The sequence below is a fragment of the Poeciliopsis prolifica genome, unplaced genomic scaffold (assembly GCF_027474105.1).
Source record: "Poeciliopsis prolifica strain line A6 unplaced genomic scaffold, Auburn_PproV2 SCAFFOLD007, whole genome shotgun sequence".
Classification (NCBI taxonomy): Eukaryota; Metazoa; Chordata; class Actinopteri; order Cyprinodontiformes; family Poeciliidae; genus Poeciliopsis; species Poeciliopsis prolifica.
The window spans coordinates 8,628,838-8,651,046 of record NW_026562382.1 but is presented as its reverse complement, the minus strand read 5'-3'; the positions used below and the strand labels follow the sequence as shown (position 1 = coordinate 8,651,046).

The 22,209-nt window shown below is 39.1% G+C and overlaps 1 protein-coding gene across 1 annotated transcript in view; it reads left to right on the top strand.

The window, feature by feature from the left end:
* Positions 1 to 11,454, top strand: part of LOC129361440 (anosmin-1) — a 57,359-nt gene extending 45,905 nt beyond the window's left edge. Inside the window, exons 8-14 of the mRNA XM_055032285.1 lie at positions 1,585 to 1,729; positions 3,193 to 3,339; positions 6,382 to 6,470; positions 8,427 to 8,598; positions 8,851 to 9,071; positions 9,663 to 9,804; positions 10,201 to 11,454. Coding sequence (XP_054888260.1) covers positions 1,585 to 1,729; positions 3,193 to 3,339; positions 6,382 to 6,470; positions 8,427 to 8,598; positions 8,851 to 9,071; positions 9,663 to 9,804; positions 10,201 to 10,259 — 975 coding nt within the window. The 3' untranslated portion in view covers positions 10,260 to 11,454. The remainder of the gene's footprint in view (positions 1 to 1,584; positions 1,730 to 3,192; positions 3,340 to 6,381; positions 6,471 to 8,426; positions 8,599 to 8,850; positions 9,072 to 9,662; positions 9,805 to 10,200) is intronic.
* Positions 11,455 to 22,209: the final 10,755 nt, after the last annotated feature.

The following is a 22,209-nucleotide window of genomic DNA, read 5'->3' as shown; positions in this document are numbered from 1 at the left end:
CGTATTTAAGCTGAGAGCCAAAAACCATTCCAGAAACAAACTGTAATTGTTGCATAAATATGGTGTTTAAAACAGAGTCTCATGATTTCTATCATTAATGCTCTTGTACTTCTAATAATTTTATTTTCTATTTTGCATGCTTGAATTCTACCAACTATTTTTTATTATCCCAGAAAGAACAAATTCTTGTTTTATTTCTTTGACATGCCTGGTCAAGTTTTTTTTACAATCAAAAAGTTGGCACGAAAAGAAAAAAATATATTTATATATTTTTTTTCTTGTATGTTTGAGGAAGACTAAACACACATGAAAAATTACATGGGTTGAAAAAACTATTACGTTTGCTCCTTTTTTTATGTGCAGCAGTTTGCTTATGTACTAATGTTAACTAACATGTTTCCTAATTCAGCTCTTAAATTCGTTAGTGCTGTGCCAGGTAAGTGTATTTGGACAAAACTTTCAGAAAAGGTTTTTCTACTGCTTCAAAATCTTAGAACTTTGCTTTGATTGTGTGTCCCATCACACACAATTAAGCTATAGCTGTAGAAGCCAAAACAGTCTTCAAGCACTGTGCATTTTACTGTGCAGGGTGAAAAAAACAAAGACTCCAAAAGATATCTAGAAATCTATATAAATATATATATATATATATATATATATATATATATATATATATATATATATATATATATATATATATAAATATATATATATATATAAATATATATATATATATATATATATATATATATATATATATATATATATATATATATATATATATATATATATATATATACATATATGAGCACTTTTGTAAACTGTTCACACAAAAATGTAATGATTTTTTGAAAAAAATTGGTACAAAAAAGAAAAAAAAAATGTATTGTGCAATAAAAATATATTCATTTGCAAAACTACATTCTGTTTTTTTTTCTTAGCGATTGTGTTAAAATTATGAGTTTCATGAAACTCATAATCAGCAACACATAATCAAATGGCACGTGTCTCACTATCACTGAAGAGTATTTGATGACAGACCCAAGCAGGAAGATGGATTGTCTAGACAGTCCACACACACACACACACCTTTAGTTTTTTTTTCTTCCCTGAATTAGTTTTTAAAACACATAGCAGATGTGGCACAGAGGAGATAGAGGTGGGAGACACCAGACACTGTTGACACATGTACTACTGGTTTCCACTTTGGCACCTCGGGGGCTTTGAAAGCAGCTTGCTGCTTGAAGAATGTCAAAACACACATAGTCAATAAGAGGAACCCATCAGGTTCACGCTGACGGTGGAATGCTAGAAGTCCAGCACAGTGAAGAAGCCTTGGGAGGCTCTGATAACACTGCTCTCTCACACGGCCCCCTGGAGGCTATCTCCCTGGTCACGGTACCTTCCTCAGCTCCAGATGTGTTCATGATACGCAGGACTTTCCCACACGCAGACACTGGGTCTGGCCAGGCTGAATCAGAGCTGATTCAGTCACAGGACTTTGAAAAGGCCTCTCAAACTGACACATAATAACAATGAATAAATCTAAAAGTGTTTGTTTGTTTGTTTTTTCCCTTGTTGCAGGCTCAGAGCTGGGTGGATCTGGAGGGACTGCAACAAAACAGCAGTTACACTGTGGAGCTGCAGGCTGTCACATACTGGGGACAGGTGCGCCTGAAGAGCTCCAAGGTCTCACTCCACTTCAGCACCTCTCAGAATAATGAATCAGGTAAACACTCAAGCTGCTATACTATTCTTCATTTGCACAGTTATATGAAGGAATTTAGATGTAGCTTTCTTATTCTTCAAATCCTTTTGGTTTGCATTTTGTGCTGCCTGAGGCTCGCATAATACAGGTTACCAAATCCCCACATCTTTATCTGTGCTTGTTTTGTTATGCATGTCGGCAAAAACTCAGCTTTCAGTGCAGAATATCAGCAGGTGTTAAGCATGTTACACATAGAATTTAAATGAAGTCTGTACAAACTAAGTCCAGTTCAAACAAGAAGATATTGCAGCGGTGCTGTGGATTGGTTTTGTAACGATGTTGCAAATTTGGGAATAAGTATCTGTAAAAGATTTATGGTAGAGTTTTAGAGTAATGTTTAAAGAAACTGATACCCATTTTAGTCATCTGCTGGTGTGGCTAGGATCACAAAAAGAGAAGTCTTCTTCTGCATATTCATGAAATGCAGTGTCCTGACCTAGATTGAATAAAGGCTTGCAGCCTGTACCATGTGCAGATATGCTTGAAATGTCATAGAAAATATAGTTCCCTTTTACATAACTTCAACACTGCTTTTCCTCCACAGACATCTTTAAATATCACACCGATAATAAACATTGTTGTCTTTGACAGTTTGTTATACACCAGCAGCTTCCAAAATTAAGAATGTTGTTGTCAATTAGATCTGCACAATATTTTCTATCGCAATCTCAACATCTTTGAGTGCAATATCCTTATTGCAACAGACAGCAAAATATGGGGGTTAATATCAATCGACACTGTCATAAAAATCTTGAGCAGTGATGTAATGATGCATTATATGTTTTCCAGATGTTGTGCAGCCGAATTATCAATGCGACTTTGTAGTGATTTGTATCGGATGTTTGACTTCCAACCAGTTATTTTCTCGGTACATCATTTATAATTCTGTGATTATGTACAGGTTGGGGATGAGAAACCTATTTTAGATCATTGACTGAAATGTGCTGGTGGAACACAAATCGCATGCTAGGTAAATTTTAGCTTCATACAATGACGACAAACTGAGCCTGGATATAGTGGCAGTAGATATGCTAAAACACACCTGGCAAAATCCTCCTTTTGCTTCTGTCTTGATTTGTTTTACTTCTGATTAGAATTGAATATTTCTAAAATTACCAGTAGGGCAAACAAACATAGATAAGACAGGTATACCGTCATCAAGTTCACATTCATCTGTAGCTGGTGTACATGCAGGCATCAAGCATAAGTGAGAATAAGCTCCTTCTTTTGCATGTGTGAACTTCCAACCCCTGCAGTTACAGAGCGCCCATGTATAAAGAGATGTTTTTCTTTTCTTATATTGCTCACTGCTGTGATCATCCAAAGTCATAATCAAGTCTGTTACCATGCTGAAGAGAGTGCCATGACATAGTCACTGTTGTATCTTAGCTACCAGAGCAAACACTTCTCTTTTCTGTTCCCAGCAAAATCGACCCACAAGTCCAAGAAGGAGGAAATATCCCCTCTGGGTTCGACGTTGGCCAAACGCCCCTCTGGGCCTCTGGAAGTGGGCACACCCTTCTACCAGGATGGTCAGCTCCAGGTCCGAGTCTATTGGAAGAAACGGGGAGGTAAGCGCTCTGTTTTTCAGCTTTACTCCCACAAAATTAGCACCCCGTCATGCCCATCAATCACTATGACTCATGTGCACCGCATTAAGATGTTATGACTGATCCTCGCTTAAACAATGGCGGATTGCACTTATAAATGTGGTGTCAGTGATGTAAGTAAAGCAACGTGTCTTTGTGGGGGCCTTTGTAATTCGAGTGCTCGGTAGAATAGTTCAAATCTTCACACGGACAGTTAGGAAGGAGCCACCGTTTAGCAAAGAACAATAAACACAGAACCCGAGCTCAGCTGTGTTCAATAGATTCTCACATTAGACTCGTTTCATTTTACAAAAAGCTGATGTCATAGGGAGTAGACGCGATGGCGGGTTCCAGCACCACGAGGGGTTAAAGCATGCCTCTCCCAGGGGAATCCATTCTCTTAAAAGTCTTCAGCTAATACCGGAGTGAAAGTATGGAAACCCTGAAAGCCATGGTCTAAGGGTAACCTGTCAAGTCCCATTCACTGCTCTATGTCATATTGCAAATATATGTCATCGCCCGGGCCAAACTCCACATCCTTGAGTCAAGAATGCGAGCCCTGGCTGTAGGAGAGGCCTGGTGAGACACCAACTGCTGAATCAGAGCGAGGAGAGCAGGGGAGCAGGGCTGGCGCAGAGCTGTTAGCGAGGTTGGCCTGGACTCACTGAGCTGAGTGATGCTGACAAGGATCAAGCGTGGCTGGGGAATCATTGCGTTGCAGAGCAGAGTTAATCCAGGACCTGTTTCTTGTATTGTGGTCCCGGATTGCGGTGAGTGTCCGCCGCTGCCGCTCATCAGTCTGAAGGATGGCCTTGCTCTCAGCTAATGTAAACACAGAGATGGCCTAGAGAGCCGGAGAGTCTCTGGACATCTGGTTTGTGTGACGGACAGAGGGGACAGGTTAACTGAACCATGATTAAACTCTCACTCATTGTGTTTGTGATCCAAAGCAGCCTGGCCTCTGGATTGTTTCCAGCGGACTAAGGGGAACGATATTGTACTCCAGCTTTGATAAAGTATCTGCAGTCTTCTCAGCGCGCAGACAATACACAGCGGTTCTGCACAGCGGTACTTCTAAAGATCGCTCCTTGTCGTGATTTATCAAACACCGCTGAGTTTCTGTTCACTACCTGATTTCCACGTCCTATTTCTTGTTTTACATGGCTCGTCCCCTCTCCGTCTGCCCCGGCTAAGCCTATCTTGTTTATTTTTCCCCAATTTGCCCGGTTGGTTGTAATTCCTCTCTTCTGCTTCCAAAGAGCTCAGGGGCTCCCAAGTGCCAGACCCGTGTCTAAGCCTTCAAAGAACCCCTTTTTATCTCCCCCACTGCAACCCAGGCCCCTGCTGAGGGGTGAACGAAGCACAACTCAATTATTAATCGTGGAAGTATATTGAAAGAAGAACCCAAGCAGCACAGTTGAAGATATTATAACCCGTGTAAACCAAGATGAGGCTGATGGTGAAATAAACGCTGCTGCGACGTTTATGTGGAGGTTCTTGTATTTTCATGTAAAGTGTCAACATGATCAACTTGACTTCATTCTCTGAAGATGCAAGAATGTTCAGTCTGAGTTTTGTTGGCCAGGGAGAAAAAGGTTCACCAAAGCAGGAAGTTTATCTTGATGATATAACACAGATATGAACTGAGGAGGGCTTTCCCCCCCAAAGCCATTTATTAGTATGGACCCAAAAATGAGAACAGGAGATATAAGATTTTTCCATAAAGTGTATTATATCCTATAAGATACCCATCTGTGAATCATTTAGATATGTCAGAGTAGCATCACAGTGATGCTTTGTTGTGGAACTGCACTAGTAAATATGTCCAGATTTATTTCACAACAGAAGGACACCTGTTTGTTGTTTTCTCTGTAGTTCCCTTAATTGATTGATAGTCATTGTTGTCATATTTACTTTTCTACACAGAGTATTTTTTTTTATGCATGCACATGATTTGACTTTAGAGATTTGAAGTAATGTTGAAGTACAGCTCCTTCTTCATCATTCCCTTCACTTTGTGAAATGCACTAGTTTTACCTCAAGTGAAACAGTCCACAGATTGACGCCACTGCATAAACAAGAGTTTAGACCATTTCCTTAGGGTTGAAAGAACTAATCGTGAGTCATATTTGTGGGTGGTCACTTCACCCGGGAAGCGCATTTTTTTGGTTTATCTGACCATAAAATATTTCTCCAGGATGTAGCAGTCTTCCAAAACTAAACTATATGTCTCTCAGTCCATGACAATATTAAACTGGCCTGGGTATGTACACTAATGCTATTATTAACTTACATTTCAGTTTGCCTGGAGAAAGTAACTAAAGTATGGAATCTATGAACTTTTAAAATCTGATATGTATGTGCAAAACTTGGTGTTTTTAATGTTTACTAACATGTTCGTGTAACATGTTCATGTTTTGTTAGGGAAAATAAGGAGAGAAAAAATAGTTGTAATGATATTACAACTATCCACAACTATCTGGGGAAAAAGTGATATTACTGCAGATATGTTTGTTAAAAAGCAAAATGAGAAAAACAGTTATGTTAGCTGGTTAATTTTACTATAGGTCATGAAATTGTTATACTGTGCAATTTAAAAAAAGCTATATAGATCTAGGACAAAAATGATCATACATTTTTTTATTCATTTAAAACTGAGATTTTAGTTTGTATTTTGGTTAAACTGTCATTCTTTCATTTCGATGTGTAGTCCTGACAAGAGTCCTTTAAACCTTTTAATTGTCAAGAGACACAAAAGAAAAAAGCTAACAGCATTTCAGTGGTTAAAAAGTTGATTCATTATTCAGTTTTATGGCTTATTAGGTTGACACCAGTAATCATTGTTTACTTCTGAAGTATTTGTTTTTGTTTGTTTAATAGCAGCATGTGATTGCTTTGCAGCTTGTTAAATGCCAGACCCAGCATGGTGATGGAGCCCCGTTTCATTACGAAGGCTCAACGTTCTCCATACTGAGGTGGTTTTTAACATCCCACTCTTCGCCCCTCATTCTTCATTTGTTGCAGACCCCACGGTGAGCCGCTACCACATCCAGTGGATGCCTGAGTACTGCAGCCACAATGAGACCCGAGGCCCAGAGAAATCCGTCACACAGGTCAGTCCCACTGAAGTCGCCTCACAAAGCTGTGACCCGAACAGCAGCTAAAGCCGATGCAGAGCACGTGCCTGACATTTTGTCCGACGCTGAGAAAGGACCGCTCCATCAGGCAAGAGAGACCCACCGAGTGAACCGCAAGACCTGTTATGTTGGGTTTGCACTGCCTGTTGTTTTCAGTCCTATGAGTCAGTAATTACGGTCAGGCATGTGATTTGTTAGCCAATAAAACACTTAAGCTTAAGCATTGTTTCCAGGAATAATGGGGTTATTCTCCTCCAAAGGCCTCGGCCGGGCTACTGCATGGGTCTCTGTCTGAGTTGTGTACGCGGAGAAAAGGTGGGAACTCGGCAATGGGTGTCTCTCAACCTAATCGAGGGTGTCAGAGCCTTTCAATCAACACATTCTTTGGGAAGCAGCGCTCTGGTTGCTTGGGAATATGTATTTTCCATATATCACAGAGGAGGAGTCCAGACTTGGGCTTTTATGTGAGCGCAGCGCCTCATTCACTTTTAATCAAGGCTGTTTCATATCAGAGAGAATATACACCCTCTCCTAAGGGACCGTCTATTAATGTAGGCAGACTTTATTACTGCGAGGCCTGAATCCACAAGTCAGCAAGATTTCTTTGTTCCCTTAGAGAAATTGAAAAAGTGTTAGCTTGTCTTTTTTTTGTCAAGATCAATAGATGATTAAATCTTGAAATAGGTTTACAGTGAAAAGTTGTTGCTCTGAATTCATTAACCCACATTTATGGGCCGTGAGCATACTCTGGTTTCTGCATCTTATTTTAGTCCTCATGTTCTTATTTACCTCAATACATTGATCGGTACTTTGATTATGGCTTATGGCTAATAACGCAGAAATTAGTTTCTCAGGAAATGTGAATGTCACAAAAACAGAATGAAATTATAGAATTTTCAATACAGAAATGTTACACTGCGTCGCTGGACTTTCCCCACCGATGTGGGTGCGTTCCCGAGAAAAATAAAATTTAACCAGCCACTTTGAAGACGCTGTGATGTTGAGGGTCAATGTAAAGAATATTATACACTAATACACTAGAACTGGACATTTTGACTTGATTTCTTGCAACTTTGGCATAACTGAAAGAACCTTGATTACAAAATTGCTGAAAGGGAAAAAAAATGCCGTATTCACAAAACTGATTAGCTGAAAGTCATGATCTTGTTTAGCTGTTCCACTGCAAATCCAGTGATGTAAGAGACAAGAAAACATCATAGGGAAGAGAGAAAAATAAACAGACTGAAAAATATAACCCAGAAATAATTTAAAGATATCAGGATGGAATAAATATTTTTTTAAAAGGCACGCCTCGACACTAAAAATATGTTTTGGATTTTGCATCATATGTCCCCCTTAAGCGTATTTCATGTCTGTATATATGTGGGTATGTTTGGGTTTGTTCTAGCCCTCTTAGGTTTGTAGGTTAAAGGTACATTGTTAACTGTGTAACTATTGTACTGCCTTCACATTGTACCTCACGTTAAAGCATAAATAAAGTTTTGGAAAAAAAAAGTGTCCCCCTTAAGCACTCTGGGCTTCCTAGTCTTAGAAAATCATCTGACTCATCACTGCAAATGCTGTACAGTACATCTGAAATCTGTTTGTGTGTAACTGAATGCATAATACATGATATTTGAGTTCCACTTTTTGTATGTAATTACGTAAATAAATAGAATGTTTGATGATAGTGAAGTCATTTCAGGTGCAGAAGCTATGATTTTGCATTTTACGTTGTGAAATGTTAGGCTTAACCTCTTCTATGTATGAGTTCGAGGTACGATCGGAATCTGGGATGCGTTTCAGAGACCTAAGCAGGAACTTGATCTCCTCTAGTGCTGTGTATTAAATCATCTCTGAAGCTCCACACAGGGACTGACCCAGATGACAAGTCGGAATCATCAGGGCTGAAAAATCTGCTTCTTTACTCAGGAGAACTACATCAACCTTCCAGGTCTGCTGTTCTCCTGCAAGTACAAAGTCACCGTTCATTTGCTAAAGTCCAAAAGACGCTCCAAGGACGAGAGCACCACCTTCTTCACCCCATCCTGTGCTACCATCCGGAGCAAGACCCACAAACACATCCCCTGCCCGGGGGAGGGAGGTGAGGATTCATCTGCCTGACGCATGAAGGGCATTTTAAAATCAATCCGCTTTAGCAGAGACACAGAAATTAGATACCTTTGTGTCTTGTGGTATCAGCAGGATAGTGGAGAAAATCTATACAGGGTTGAAAGAACAAGTCAACATGTCAAGCATTTTCTTGGCAAATGTGGATTTAAAGGGGGGAAAAAAAGTCTGGAATAAACGCAAGCTTTTACATTTCCATTTATTGCTGTCACTTTTCTCTTCCCAGCTTCAGTCCTTCCAAAGGTTCTGGCTAAACCAGAAAATCTGACGGCCTCCTTCTCCATGAATGACGGAAACATAACGGGCAGCTTCCTGTGGCGCGTGTCCAGGGTGGCTCCTCACCAACGGATCACAGGCTTCCAGGTCACCTGGGCGGAGATCAACACCGAGAGCCGGCAAAACAGTCTGCCCAACAGCATCATATCCCAGTCCCAGATCCTGCCTCCAGTATGTTTAATCCCAGTGGAACCAGACTGACTGTTTTCTCTTCACAGCATCAGCTTATTTTTGTTGCTTCTCACATGTCGCTAGAATGTGTACTAGCATTGCCGTACACGTCCCAAAAATTTTGCTCTGTTTAGAAAAGACGTCCTGTCCTCTGATTTTTAGTCTAGAGCATCTGTCAGAGTCTTTGAGTGAATCCTGTGATAAGGCGTTGCCGCCGAGCAGTGAGGCACATAGATCAGAGGTAGCATTGCTGTTGGTTTTCCTCTCAAAACTCTTCATCTGCCTTCAAGTCATCCTCTTTTATCCTCTGTGGGGTTCTTAAACAACCACTCTTTGACATAATCTACTTCATCAACAACACATTCTGCCTATCTGCACTCTGCCTCCTGAGCATGGCTATAAATAAAACCACCTACTAAACACTTTGTCACACTGGCAGCAGCCTTATGAAAACAAAGGCTTTGTTTTTTGTGTCTGGCTTCTGCAAAGACGACTAATAAATCTCTGTTTTACAGCTTGACTTAAAGTACTGTCAAATTCATAGGGAATGGTTGTTTTATCTCAGCTGATAGTCTCTCCTTGGCTTTGTAGGATCACAATCTGCTTGTCGTATCCAATTTGCGGCCGTCTACATACTACAGACTGGAGGTGCAGGTCATAACAACTGGAGGCGAGGGACCCGCCACTGTCAAGACCTTCCAGACGCCAAATATACAACCACTGGCACAACACCGTAAGTTACTGTTCGCCACGATATCATATATAAAAATTAGTTCAAAAAATTAATGTCCTGTTTAATTTGACACTACCTTTCTGTCTATCATTGTGTTTTTTACTTTTAGTTTCTTTTGATGGTTAATTGATAATATGTTTATTTTGTTTTTGATTACTTTGCAGTAAAGTTATAGAGAAAAACAGACTCCTCTTTACATTTGCGTACTGTATTGCTTTATACCATTTTTTAAATTAATAGTGTAATGGATGTAAACATTTAATGTTTGCAGTGTTAAAAAAAGCAGGTTCTAATCTACACCTAATAGCAACACCATTGTATTAACACCGTATACCAAAAATAATTCCCATTTTCAAATAATAGCTGATGTATATCTGAATATTTGTGCTTTCTAAGGACCCAGACTCCGGCAGCACCATTCTCATCACCAGAAGCCGTCATTGGAGAAACACTGAGTTTGCACACCAAGGCAAACCCAACCCAACTGAGCGAATCGCCTGTGACTCTGTTCCTGTCAGCCAGGGAAGGAATGCGCGGAACCTCACAGAAACTCAGTTCGCCGGACCATGAAGTGGACCGCCCCACCTCCGCACTCTCTCAGCTCATGAAAAATTGGTCTATCTTCTTCAGACTCCACAATGCAGCAGCTCCTTTTTACCCCGACACAATCTCTTTCTTTTCACTTAGATGTCACCTCTCGTCTGGGTTTGTGTGTGTACAGTGAAAGTTAAACTTCAAGGTTTCATATTCTGTGCTGCTTAGAGCACAGTCCTCCTCCCCCAGCCCTCTATCCCAGCTCATCCCAGATTTAAAAGCAAGTGATGAAATTTCTGGCCAAAAAAGATCCAATAACTCAGAAATTAGTTCTTGATCCCACTGTCGTTCTGCACAACTAAAAAGACTTTTGATTGGATTTGTTAAACATGTGGTTGAAAGCAACCTACTGGATGGTAGGGCGACGCCAGAGCATTTGCTTATTCTTGAAGAAAGAAAAAAGTCGAACTTAATCTATTTATTTTGTGCTTACCCAATAAAGAGGCGCTTAGACATGCAGTCTGTACTGATGGATAATGTAACTAAAGTCCTTATTGTCTAACCCAGAATATTTCATGTAGAATGTTGCATGTAATCCATTTGATTTTTGAGCTGTAAATGAATTACTTGCTTCAAATTGAAAGCTCGTAATGTTTTTTTGCATGACAACTGTAAGCATCCTGTTGGCATGAAATAACGTCTCTGTGTTACCTCTTTTCAGTATGTTAGCAATATTTCATTAACAGATTAACAAATAATTATATTGGAAGTAATATGTCACGTTTATTAATGAAATTATAACGTGTGGAGATGAATTGTACATGTTCTTGGCTGTAGAAATATTTGTCTTGGAGCAGTCAGTGAATGTTTATATTTATTTATGTGTGTATTACAATGTTTGCTTTTTTGATATGTGTGAATGTGTTTGGATTTTGTGTTGTAGTCTCAGATTTTAAAATTGATAAAAAATAAAAAAAACATCGCCCCCCCCAAAAAAAAACATCTTGTAAAGACATTTTGTAAAAAAGGAATTGTAAATACAGTCTTATGTTACATGTTATTTTTCCATGCTAGAACCTGTACAAACTGCTAAGAAATAAAATAACTCCTAACCTGTTCCCAGCCACTGCTTGTTTGATCCGTTTCAAGAGTTGCGCACTCTCACTTTTGCTAAAACCCTCGGCTGTTTGGAAGCTGCAGTTGCTTATTTTGGCTGTGACGTCCATCGTGTTCAGGCTCTGTAGCATATTCACAGATCGGTCCAGGAGCCCAAGACAGACAGACGCTCTACACGTCCAAATAAACAGGTCATCTCATGGATTTACCGCCACTGAGGCCAGTCGTTTGTCAACATAATGCTCAGCCTGTACGAGCAACTGTGTGTTTGAAAACTGATAAATACCGCCTCCACTTTGAAGCTTTTCTCTATCATAAAATGAGATGTGAAAATGCTCCCACAATGCTACATCCAGGAGTGTCAATAGGAGAGTGAGGGCCAAGTGTAAGTGAATTTCTGCAAAGGTTTTAATGTGGTAACGATGTATCAATTTGGGATCTAAATGCAGTCCATGTCAAATACTTTGAAGACAGTATTGGCATGTTACTGTAGAGACAAGGATTTGTTAAAAGGATTTCTCTGGCAGGAGAGGAAATATGTGTCCCAGTAATTGAGTCAAAGACACATAGAGTCTTTGACTCAACCTATGTAAAAATTTACTTTTTAAATGTGTAGACATTTATTTTGGCGATCTTTGGGGAAAAAAAATCTTGATGCTTTCAGATAGAACTATTCTTTGAGTGGAAGATTTTATTTATAACATACTTGTATATGCTGTTTTTGTTTTCTTGATATTGTCCTACCTCGTTTGGGTTGTACATATATGATCCCTACTTTCCTTGCAGCTTTTCTCATTTTGTTATTGTTTTTCCACCATTGCAACAGACCAGCTGGCTGAGACCTATTGGTGATAATTAGGCTAAATTACAGCAAGCAAAAAATATTTCACTCACTGAACCTCCCCTCCCCCTTTTTTTTTCACATTACAGCTTCAAAGTCTTTGTGTTTTATTGGAAATATTTAATAGAGTAACACATAGTAGAGCATAATTCCAAAAAGGAGGACAAAAAGAAAATGCTTCATGCATTTTTACTGACCTTTACCTTACTGTGATACTTTCACACAAAGCCAAGTTTACCCAATTACCTTCCAAAGTTAATAACAGAGTTTTGTTGTGTGCAGCTCAGTCTCGTAAATCCAGCTTTACTGTGAAGGCCTCTGAAGTTAGAAAGCACTCAACAAAGAACAAACAGCATCACAAAGACTAAGGAACTCAGCAGACAGGTCAGGCAGAAAGCTCTTCAAAGGTTTAAACCCGAGTTAGGTTATAAAGCCAATTCTCAGGCTTAGAAAATATCGCTATGCTTTTTCATCCATCATCTGAAAATGAACTGTAAAACCACCAGGACATGCGTCTCTAAATCCGGCTCATTATCAACATCCACAGCTCAGGTGGATGAATGTGTGGAGAGGACAAGTGTTAATTGTGCACATGAAAAATAACAAATCTGGCCCTTAACGTTGTCATTGGTGAAAGACAGCAATAGCAAATTTGATTTACCCTGCATATCATTCTGAATACACCAATGGAAGCCTGTTTCCATCTCATTATAATGAGATGATTTTTTTTTTAACAAAGTGGCAGAAACAACCTTCCATAGACACCATCTTAGTGATGAAGCAAGGTAATGAAATAAAAACATGAGCAAAACATGAAACTTAGACTTCAAGTTTCAATACGCTTGCTACTGTCATAGTTTCCTTCTGTTGAATATATTTCTTGTTAGTTTCAGGGTGAGTTCACGCATTTTTAGCTGCCTGGGTGGTGCAGAGATGTAGAGGAACATATATCAGTGGGAGTCTCAATTAAACACCTGAAAATGTTTTGTTAAGTCTACGAGTAAAATTTAAAGTGCTGGTACTGTGTATTGTCTGGTGCTTAGCAGCCCACTTAAAGCACTGCGTGTAACATCTTAGTAAATTTTTCCTTCCACTTCACAATTATCTGAAAGCTTTTGTCGGCTTATTGCATCAAATCCCAAGAAAATCCGTCGACATTGTTAGATCACTGTCAGATTTCCAGTTATTAAAAAGTTTAAACCATCATTTTGAAAGGTCAAGCCTTTCTGCTTTAATCCAAAAAAGAAAATGTGGTGATCCTGCGTTCTTCTGGGGATTAAGAAACAGCTGAAGAGATAAACAATGACTAGTCCTTGATACCCAACAAAGGCACCATACCCTTCTTGGCAGAACGCAATGCAAAGCAGAAGGGCCAATTCAAGGGGCCGAGGGGGGAAACTGGAGCTGGGCCCTGGATTCTGGAGAAACACATCAGGCAGTTTCCAGAAAAAAAACAAGACAATGATCTAAAACATACAGCCAAAGCAGCTAAAGAATGATTAATAGAGAGTGATATCAACATTTTGGAGACAGTGAGTCCAGACCTGAATCCTGTGGAGAGAACTCAAGATAAGAGTAACAGTAAGGATGCCAAATCTTACTTCACAGATAATTAGTTATTAATACATGTTATGACTGTTTGCAATTATACGAACCACTTGATTGCTGTGATTGCAAATAAAAACATGATTTCAGTGGAAACATTAATCACATGACAATTCACTTGTAATCAAAGCTTGGGCGTGGGTATGAATATTTCTGATTTTTACTGTAAATGATGCCTTCATTACAATAATTTTGCTTCCAGAAGCTAGAGTGAGGAGAATGAGTTCTCCACTGTTGACGTTTCTCCACTCTTATTTATGACAGCGGCTTATTTGTCTTCAGTTGTTAAACATACCACCTGAAGTGCTTTAAAGGAATCAAAACCATTTATATAAAAATGTGAGATTTTTCGGTCAAGACAGAATAGTCTAAAATCGACTGCTTGCAGGACAGAGTGAAACTATATTCCTTAAACTCGACAAATCTGCATGTGCGAAGGACATTAACACCAAGAACGTCAACACTCGGCTCCTCGTCACATGCCTCTTTACAAATCGACTGCGGTGCTGGCAAACCGTGTGGACATGTGCTTTCTTTTTTAGGTGCATGGTTTCAAAAGGATGACACCACCCAGATGTTCAGCTTTCCCATCTCACCAATGCTGACAAATTGCTCTGAGCCCTCATGTTCACACATTCAGCCTCTTCAGTCAGCCTGCGCTTCAGTCGCTCAATTCTCACGGATGTTGTTTGTGTACAGTCCCATTATGTTGGAAGAGATTAGTTGCCTGGTCTGTGCACGCTAATCCCTCTCCCTTTTCATGAAGCCGGGCAAATGTTTAGCAAAGACTCCTTTCTATTTGTGTCAGCCAGCCCAGCCCTTTTCCTTTTGCAGCCTGTCCCAGTCTCTTTCTCTGTACACACAGAGAATACCATGGCCCTCAAGTGTGAAAACCTCAAAACAAAGAGGACCTCCAGCTTTTTGAGGCATGTTGCAAGACGTCCAAGTCCCAGTGGGCATAAAAGAATGGCAAAGAAAATGCAACAACTAAATAATGGGGCCTGTTGTCAGTACAAAAGCTTTGTCTCTGATGATACAAGGCCTGTTAGGGCTTATATGTTTTGCATGACATCACATCCCTATTGTCCAAGTCAGAGAGGGGATATTGCTTTCAAATTCAAATACATATTCCAGAAAACACTGTCCACTTAGCCACTTGTATTATCTGAGTCAGTATATATTTACACGACTTTATGTTTGGTTAATTGTCACAGAAAATCATTTGAGTGCTCAACATTTCCTCTGACCTATAAAAGCTCATATCAAGATTTTTTTTTTTGAAAAACAAGACAAATGAAAATGGATGGAAACAAAAATGGAAACAGACATTATTCTATGAGGAAGAGGCGCAGATTCAAACATTCCAACATTTCTGACCTGCTAAAGCTGCTGTCACATTCAATCTCTCACTGACATTTTACTATTTTAAAGGAGCATCGTGGGTCAACTCAACACCTGTCACATCTTTGAAGTATCGTTGCTGTTTTTGATGCACCCCTTTATTGCCTACTCTGTGCATTGGGATTGACGGCATAACGTTTAGTGTCATTGTCTGTTGGTTTTGCCTTGATGACACAATCTGAAATTATTTTGTTCTTTCACTTTTACGTTCAACTGGTTTCTAGGTTATCAACCTGCAAATACTGCTACTTAGTCAAATAATTATTAGTTCTTCGTATTTAGTTCCTCAATTCAGCAAGTGGGGTCTTCATCAGAGCAGACAGAGTCTCTGCATAGCAGAACATGAGATTTAAACAATGAACCCCTCTTTAAGTTCCTTCAAGAACGAAACTAACAAATCGCAGGTCATTTGTACGGAAAGTTTCTCTGCAGTGCAGAGAGCAAGTGTTGTTTTTGCAGGCTACCTCCAACCAGTTACTTTGTGACTCAGTGAGCCACATTTTGAAACAAAGCCAGCCAGTCACCAAGTAGAACCCACAAAACATCAATAGAGGATTATATTCTGCAGCAAGAAATCAAAGATTTAATTTAATATTCTTTTTTAACTTCTTTTCATTCAATGCATTCAAACAAAAGACTGCCTTTGCAGCACATAAATGCATCAATCAACACTCAGTGTTAATAATGCACTTTTATCTGTTAAATAACAAAATGTCTGATAAAAGCTTTGATAAATAAAGGGGCCTTTAATCGTACATCAGCACATCTACATCTGTCATAGAAGCTGCAGCATGTCCTTTATCTGCTATAAGTCTGTGCAAAAGAAAATTTGAATCGCCATATCAGAGCTCAACAACCGAAACATCAGCAAACTCACAGAAAACAAAGACATATATATATATGTTTAAATATGTTTAAATCTCATGCTCATGAGGTCAGATTTATATATATATATATATATATATATATATATATATATATATATATATATATATATATTATATAATATATATATATATATATATATATATATAAAACCATAATATTTTCCAACGAAACTTAATGAAGGAATTTCTTCTTTAATATTTATTAACCGAGACTTCTTGGTTCTTCATATCAAACACAGCGACCGAAACTTTACTTCTAAAGACATGGCTGGAATTCTGTTTCTGATAATGAACTGAATTTGAAACAACGAGAAAAAAAGATGTGCTTTACTCTCCTCTTTCGACATGACACCAGTCGTAACCTGGATGATTTGAAAAGTCCAAATTTCGCCCTCGTGCTCGCTGCAGGTCAGTGAGATCATTGAGCAGCAGAGGGCATTCTCTCCAAAAATCATTACCACATGGCCTCCTTCGGTGCTGCTCCTTCAGTATGATGAGATGAAATATATCGTTTGCGAGATTGATGAAAAATAACCAGAGTGTCTCCCCCCACCACCACCCCTCTATTAGGAGGAGCACCGCTGCTTTAATGCTGTGGTATGGTGAGAAATCTGACCTTGCCCCGGGCAGTGGCATGTTTTTGGTTAGGCTCTGGTGTGCGGGACCAGGCCGAGGACACATGAAAGGATCTCTGTGTCAGTCCTCAGAGATGTTCAGTGGAAGTCTAATAAAGACCAGAGCACGCAGACAGACCCAAGAACATGCATACCCCACATTATACAAGCACAAGAGCTACAATGCTGTTGACAAGCGCAGCATTCTTTTCCTGCTCTTTAAAAGGCCGACAAAGTGTAAAAGCTCGACGACTGTGTCAGCAGTGTGATTAAAACAAGCATCATTACCAAGATGGCGCCATAAAACTCCTGTCGCCTCCAAAGATGCAAAAAACAACCCAAAAAAAAAATAATGCACTTGTTTTTTTTTGTTTTTTTTTCTGCCTTTTATCGTAGCAAGCAAGTTCATTTCTCTCCACAGGGAATGTGATTTTTGTGAGTTGGTGTACACAGTGACTAGTGCTGAGCAGCTACACTGTTTTACAAATAAACAAACCTCCCAGTTTATGAAGCACCGATGTGCAATTAAATGGAGCTCCGTCCAATAACTCTCCACTAAGAATCTGTAGCAATTTTGTTCTACTGGAGATATATTTGACTATTGTACAGAGACATGTAAAAACAAAAAGTGAAGAACCAAGCAATATTTGACAAATCAGATCAGTATATCAAAATAAAAATCCCAGTAGGACCAAAACAAAACACAGGAACAAATAAAACAATATGATGAAATCCATTTATTATTTCGGTTTGGATTTGAAAACAAAATCTTAACTTTGTAAAACCTCAGTTTCCAGACAGCATGTGAAAACCTGCAACAATGATGTTGCCATCCTGGTTTATATGATTTGACTTCTGCTTTAGAAAACCAGCTGATTTGGGTTTGGATAGAAATGGCTGAAACGTCATGAAAACCGTAGTCTGTTTAGTATATGTGTGTATTAACATAGAAAATATTAAGTCACTGTGTGTTACCCAGAGTTGTGTTCTGAGATCAATTCAGTTTCCAATTTATATCAACAATAAAACCTTCATTATACAACTTTAAATTCCACCTTTATGCTGATAAAATAGCCTTGTTAAGACTAACCAAAATGCATATTTCATTTTTTGAGTTTCTCAGTTCTTTACTCTGTTCTGATTTTAATACTACTTTAGGTTCTACATTGTGTTGATTCGTCGCTTTAGGTCATCAGCTTCATATTTGTTGTTTGTGTCCGTTTATGTGCTTATTACTCGTCTTCCATCTTGTTCTTTTATCGCCTCACTTGAAGTCATCTTATTAATCACACCTGATTTCTGTGCCGCTCATCCACCTTTCCCAGTAGTTCAAAGTCAGCCCCTTTCTATCCCTCCTCACCAGATTCTTCTGCCTGCATCACGACACATCCGCCGTCATCTTTACACTCGGGCACCACTCCTCCTGACCAATTTATGACACCTTGGGGCTCGAGATTCTCTTTTGTACGGCACTTCTAGATTTAGAAATGAATGTACGGACTGCACCAGAGGCAGGGAACAAACCCAGCGTGTTTGTGTTTACAAAGAAACTGTCGCCAGAGGAATCCTTATCTCTGCACCTCTTTTTAAACCAAACATCCCTCTCAGCAAAAGTGAAAAGATCAGGCAGGAATGTACCATCCATCTGGGTAATAGCTGTTTTTAATCCCCTCTGATTACTGCTAATCCCCTTTATGCTCCTTCCTGGGAATAAACACACACTGACCTGAGTGACCCTCCTCCTAATTAATGAGGTAAGGAAGTTTGGTGCAAGAATCCTTTCAGCATGGCCTGGCCACTCTAAGAAAAGCTTAACTCTTAATTATATGTTTCATGATAAGAAGTCAAACTGCAACAACTGACACTTAAATTGGCATCATAGTCTGCTGTCATCTTTTCACAATGAACTCCACTAACAACCCCCCAGGCCCGACCAGAAGCGAAGGGAAACTTTCCGTCTTGTGTTCCTTTTATTTCCTGTGAAGTCTTTGTTCCAGGGGTCGGTAGCCGTTTCTCAGAGGGAAGGCAGAGTTCACAGGTCAGCTGTACCCAGGAGGATGGACAGCAGCATGAGTGCAAGACCCGGGCACGGGGACAAGGAAGGGGTCAGGGGGTCGAGTTCAGCCTGGATCCACACAGAGGCAGTTGAAAAAAGGGATCATCATGGGGGGGAACAGAGTTTCCTTCAGGCAGCCATGCAGTCACACACTGTCAGACACATCCCTGAGTCTTTGCTTTTCCCATAACGTGTAAATAATATGCAACCTGAAGTGTTTATTTCAATAAGAGGATATTATGGCAGGTGTAATTTTATGCTTCAACGCCTCTTCTTTCTCTTAAAATGACTAAATGACAGAAAAGAGTAAGAAGTGGAAAGATCTCTGAAAGACTGCTAATCCATAGACTTCGCTTCCACGCATTTTCCATTAAACAAACACCTGGTTCTTCATATCAAAGCACCATGCTCTGTCTCCTTCTTGATTGGTCGAGATATAAAAGCTCTCTTTTGAAAAACAACAACCATCTGTCTTCCGTGTTTTAACTTTACATGGAAAAAAGCCCTCTTGAGAATCCAAATATGCTTGATACCTCAAATGATAAACGTTTGTGTGCTTCATGGTAGGATGGCATCAAAGTTTATTATCGCTCCGCATAAAAGCACCGGGAACTGTTTCAAACTCTCATATAAATCATAAATTAGAAATGTGCTGTGGAGGGAGCATGAAATTGATTAGGCTGTAAAAGAACAGCTTATTTCAGCAATCAGTGGCCACAAAGGCAAATGCTTCTCCCAAAGTAAATTAACACCAGGAGAAACACATTCTTATTTCATTTTGTGTAGAAATGTAGCTCTAGGGAAAAAAAAGAAAAGAAAAGCTAGCACATGGCTCAAAAACCGCAATGTTTATATAATGAATCTGCAGAATTTCATCCTGTATGTGCATACGTGTGCACGTGCGCGAGTGTGTGCTCAAAGGCTAAGAGCTCATTTCCACTCCCGATGATCACAGGCACCATTGATTGTAACACTGAGGGGAATGTTGGTTCAGCCCGTGTTGTATGGTGAATCTGGACTTATTTAGGGCTCGAACTTTCATGTTTTTTCACGCTGGTATGAAGCTGAACATTGATGCTGCGGGCAGCTGGCTCTCATTAAGAAAACATAATGTCAAATCGAGTACCTGCCTGATGAAAGTCAACTGCTCTTGCTCCTGATCTGGTCATTGCATCTTTTGACAGATGCACTGGGAATGACTCCTGCTGCGAATATCAGATTAGTTTCAAAATGCACAAAGTCATTATTGCGCACTAAAATATAAGTCATCTTCATTCTGCCCCGATGTTAAAATGTTATGTTGCACAAGACACATTACAAAAACTCATTGCACCATACTATCTATATGTAAACAATTTTAGAGATTTATGCGACAATAACAACATACAAAATGTGCTGTTTCGAAAATCTATATCTGGAAAATGTCTCTGCTTTGTTTCTGCTGTGATTCAAAGTTTAAGTATAATTTCCTGGGCAAAATCTAGCATTTTATCTACAGTGAGCAATTTAAATAGATGTTACTTGAGATATCTTAGTGGAAATGCTTGTTGTGATTAATGTAATATAAACTTCTTATCTGATGCAATTTTAGCCTTAATTTATGAGCGTCTCTATGCCAGTAGCAACAGCAATGTTGTGATGAATTTTTAGGTTTGGCTCTTAGTTTATGTGCAACGGTGAAAAAAGAGGAAACATAAAAAAACAAAAAACATATGTTCACTGTGCACTGAAATATGCAATGCCTTGGAGTAGACAGCTGTTTTTTTTTCCCATTTCTAACTACTACAGTGCTTCATAAAAAATGCACATAACAATGAGTATTTCCAATTATGCTTTGCAAAAATACACACCAGTGGGATACATTGGAAAATGTCTTTATCAAAGATGTTTTTGTCTGAAAAGGTCATGCTATTGGCATCATCTGTGTTTATAAGATTGACATTCAGTTTTAATATCCAATTATTACCCATCGTCATATTTTCCTTACATTCTTTTTTTATTTTGCTTTCTCCTAGTCATTCTTTTTTTTTCATTCTTTTTAAAACTCTATTACCTACAAGAAAATGTCTCTGCTTGGATCCTTCATAAAGGCCTGTCTGTAAAGGAAACTGCAGTTGCCTTTGTAGGAAACTGCAACCAGTAATTTGTTTGATATAGCTACCTAAAGTCGGAACATTTTAAACTGTAAGGATTCTTTTGAGGGCAATAAGGTTGTGAGCAGGCAGATCAGGGACTTGATACAATGTGGAATATTTCAACGAATACTAGAATGGCCTTGCGGCATTCTCTGTCACTCTCTAATGTGCCGTAAAACTTTGCAGATTTGATTTAGGGGGGTATAAATAATTACACCAATGGTGAGTTTTCCATCAGCCATGATTTAGCCGATACAAAAATTATGGCATCGTCTGCATATTTCTAAAAGCCCACATTCTGATAAAAGTCAAGAAAGTTGCTAAAGAAAACAAAACTGGCCCAATCACAAACCCAAAAGATACACCTTAAGATTTTTTTCTGCCTCCTAATTATTAATTTTATACATGAAACATGCATATTTAATATATTTTTACAATGCTAAACTATGTTCACTATTGAAATTTCATTTTATTTTATTTTTTTTATGTTTCTACATGCTTTCCTTTTAAACTATGGATTTAAGTATATTTTCAGGACACATTTTTGGGACGGCTGAAAGCACTTTAAAATGCAATGAGGATGAATCTAGAGTAACAATAAACATGCAGTATTATTTTATTGTGAAGTCTGAATGACCTTAATCCATGCTATTTCGGTTGCTAAATGTCTAGACATAAACAGTCTTATGAATGACCTCAAACGTCAGTCTGCACAGATGGGAAGGATCATTCTATGCACACAAGGATGTTAGATGTAACTTATGAGACCTTTACAAACTCTGTCTTATTAATTAAACATGATCGGTGTGAACAACATTCAATACTTCCACTGTTTGGATTTATGATGGTATTGCTGGCTTTCTGGTTGCTCAGCATTCTTGGAAGAACACAATGAACAGAGCAACATGATGAATCTACAGCTGGAGCCTTTTGAAGTGGCCAATTTACTAAATAATTACCAGACTGAAATGTGCAAGAAACAGAGATTCTGGGAGGATCCGTGTCCAAACCTGCACCAAGTGACTTAGGAAAACAAAGAAGAGCTGCGACATCCTGACCATAAATCCCTCGTCTAAACGTACCGTTGCGGCGGCGCTTTTCCAACCCTGTTTGCAACATAAACACTTCCGCTCGCGTTGAGGTGTTGAGTGGAGCAAAGATTTAGGTGAGTCGAGGGAATCCTGTGATTCAGTGTCAAGACAGGCTGCGCTGTGCC